At 26.2% G+C, this 2,499-nt stretch overlaps 1 protein-coding gene across 1 annotated transcript in view; it reads right to left on the bottom strand.

Annotated features, from left to right (window-relative positions):
* Phum_PHUM558900 (uncharacterized protein) overlaps nucleotides 1-2,499 on the bottom strand; it is a gene marked incomplete at both ends in the record, with an annotated part of 16,167 nt that overhangs the window by 11,134 nt on the left and 2,534 nt on the right. The window contains 2 exons of the mRNA XM_002431866.1: nucleotides 724-892; nucleotides 1,289-1,457. Coding sequence (XP_002431911.1) covers nucleotides 724-892; nucleotides 1,289-1,457 — 338 coding nt within the window. The remainder of the gene's footprint in view (nucleotides 1-723; nucleotides 893-1,288; nucleotides 1,458-2,499) is intronic.

Genomic DNA, 2,499 nt, shown 5'->3' on the forward strand with positions numbered 1-2,499 from the left:
TGTTGTTATTTGATTCAAAGCTTATCATTGATAAAAAAATCCTTTAGATAAGTGTAAGGGTTGAAATCTCATCTTAGTTACATGCTTGTAAAACTCATATTTAGAGACTTAGTGTCACTGGATACAATTAATTCTATCTCTTTCTCTCTCTCTCTCTACATATATATAACATTAGTTTGTGTTTTGTGATAAGAGATAAAATTTAAAACCGAATTTTTATATCAATCCGTTGATTATTTTTTTTAAATTTGAGATGCGAGACGCAAAAAAAAAAAAAAAAATTTTTGCAAAACATTTAAACAAACGCAAAACGACGACGACAACGACAACGACGACATAATCGTTTTTTTCCAACGTGTGTAAAATGGTCCATTCATCATCACGAACATCATCTCATTACTCATAAAAATTTAAATGTTTTCATGCTTAAACAAAAAAAATTGTTTTTTTTTTTTTGTTGTCGTCTTCGCAATAACGTTTCCGTGTTTATTTAAAATTCAGTCATCGTAAGATTTGTTAATAATATTTTTGGCCGGGTATTAAAAAAAAAAAATTTCTTATCGTAACTTATCATTGTCAGTCACATTTTAAATATTACTTCTGTGTGGACATTTCGCCTTGACCTCGTTATTGTCGTTCTTTCTTTTTATTTATTTATATCAATTAGTATAGGTTTTTTTAAATAATAATAATACTTCTTATTGAGAATTAATTACTACTTACCAACCATGAGAAACGGTGCTGCCAAATTAATACCGATAAAATCGAATCCTAAATAAATGGCAAAACCGAATGCGGCAACTGTTGCCATTGCAGCAGATATGTTACCCATTAATCCTAATGCAGGTTTTGATCGAACCCAATCGAACATCATACACGTGATCATTGAAATCTATAATAAATAAATAAATAAATAAATTTTATTAATAGTTTATAAAATTATTTTTCGTGACTGTCCCAAAAAAAGAAAAAATTATTAAGTAATAATGGGAAATTTCTATGTAAATCACAATGACAAAAACCCACGTAGAAAAATTAATAATAATAATAATTTTTAAAGATTAATAATAATGACTTTTTTTTTTCTTTATTGTAAAGATTAGATTAATATTGTTATTATTATTATTATTATTATTATCATAGGCTATAAACGATTATTATTAGTTTTTTTTGTTAAGGTGAGGTACCAGATGTTATCATCAACGATGGTGGCCTTTTTTTTTTAATTTAGGCGTTTGATTAAAATTAATTTCTGTAGGATTTTTATTGTAAAATTAACTTACCCGACCATGAGGGCAAAGGTCGAACCGAAATAAGGTACAACCGTTCGCGTATTTCTTTCCAATTCTATATCCAAAGTTCTCGATGCAAATCTTGCCGTAGAAATGTATTTGAACGTGTGTTCTTCTTCTGCTTTTCCGATCGCGTCTAAAAATGCTTCTTCCCATGCTGCTCCCCTATTCAAAAAAAAAATAATAATAATAATAAATAAATAATTTAATAAAAACCGTCGCGTTTGATTTTATTTCTTTTAACCGGAAATGGAAAAGTTATTTTAAAAAAATTTTTTTTTTGTAATTTTAATAACCGCCAAAAAAATAGAAAATTTTTTTATTTTTACTCTGCATTTTAAACGTGCGTAATATGAAAAAATAGTATTAATAATAATAATAATGAACGTAGTTTAAGAAAAAAAAAAGTTTTAAAAACATATTTATAATGCCAAGTACACATTAATTAATTTTTAAAAAAAAAAAAAAAAGGAAAAAATTGGTCATGGTTTTTTTATTTCGTTGTAAATAGAGCAACAAGGTTGATTTTATTTTTCTTGTACGTTATTTTCATGCAATTCAAAATAATTTATGTTTATTTAAATAATAAAAAATAAGAAAACTTTGCATTAAATTTTCCGACACGTACGACAACGACAACGACAATTTTTTTTTTTTTAAATATAATAACGTTTGATAAAATATTTCGAGACATAGTTTACGAATTAAAGAGTTTGATTCTTGCCAAAACTATAAAAAGTTCGAAATTGAAAATCGCGTTGGGAAATTCCGGTTTAAAAACAACAACAAAAACAACGACAAACGAATTTTACACGTTTTCATTGCAAATTTTTTTGGGGGAAACTTTCACTACGTTTCTAAATTTAAAATCTGTCACAAAAAAAATAAATTTACGAAAATATTATTGTTTTGAATAAACCCCCCCCCACGCGCTCCGCCCCAATGTTTGAATGAAATACGAAAGCTTTTAAAATATTTTTAAACAATCGGTGTTTGTTATACAAACGAAAATACCCAAGAAAAAAATTTTGTAAATATAAATCTCATTACTATCGTTTGTACGTTGTTTGTCGAAAGGAAAATTGCGAGAAAATTAATTTTTTTAATAATAATTTGATAACGTGAAATGTTTTTGTAGATGATATTTTAATGCGTCAAATTTATAATAATAAGAAATTGTTTGAAAACTTTTCTCTTTTTTAAGTCC

The sequence above is a fragment of the Pediculus humanus genome, genomic scaffold, assembly GCF_000006295.1.
Source record: "Pediculus humanus corporis 1103172108297 genomic scaffold, whole genome shotgun sequence".
Lineage (NCBI taxonomy): Eukaryota > Metazoa > Arthropoda > Insecta > Psocodea > Pediculidae > Pediculus > Pediculus humanus.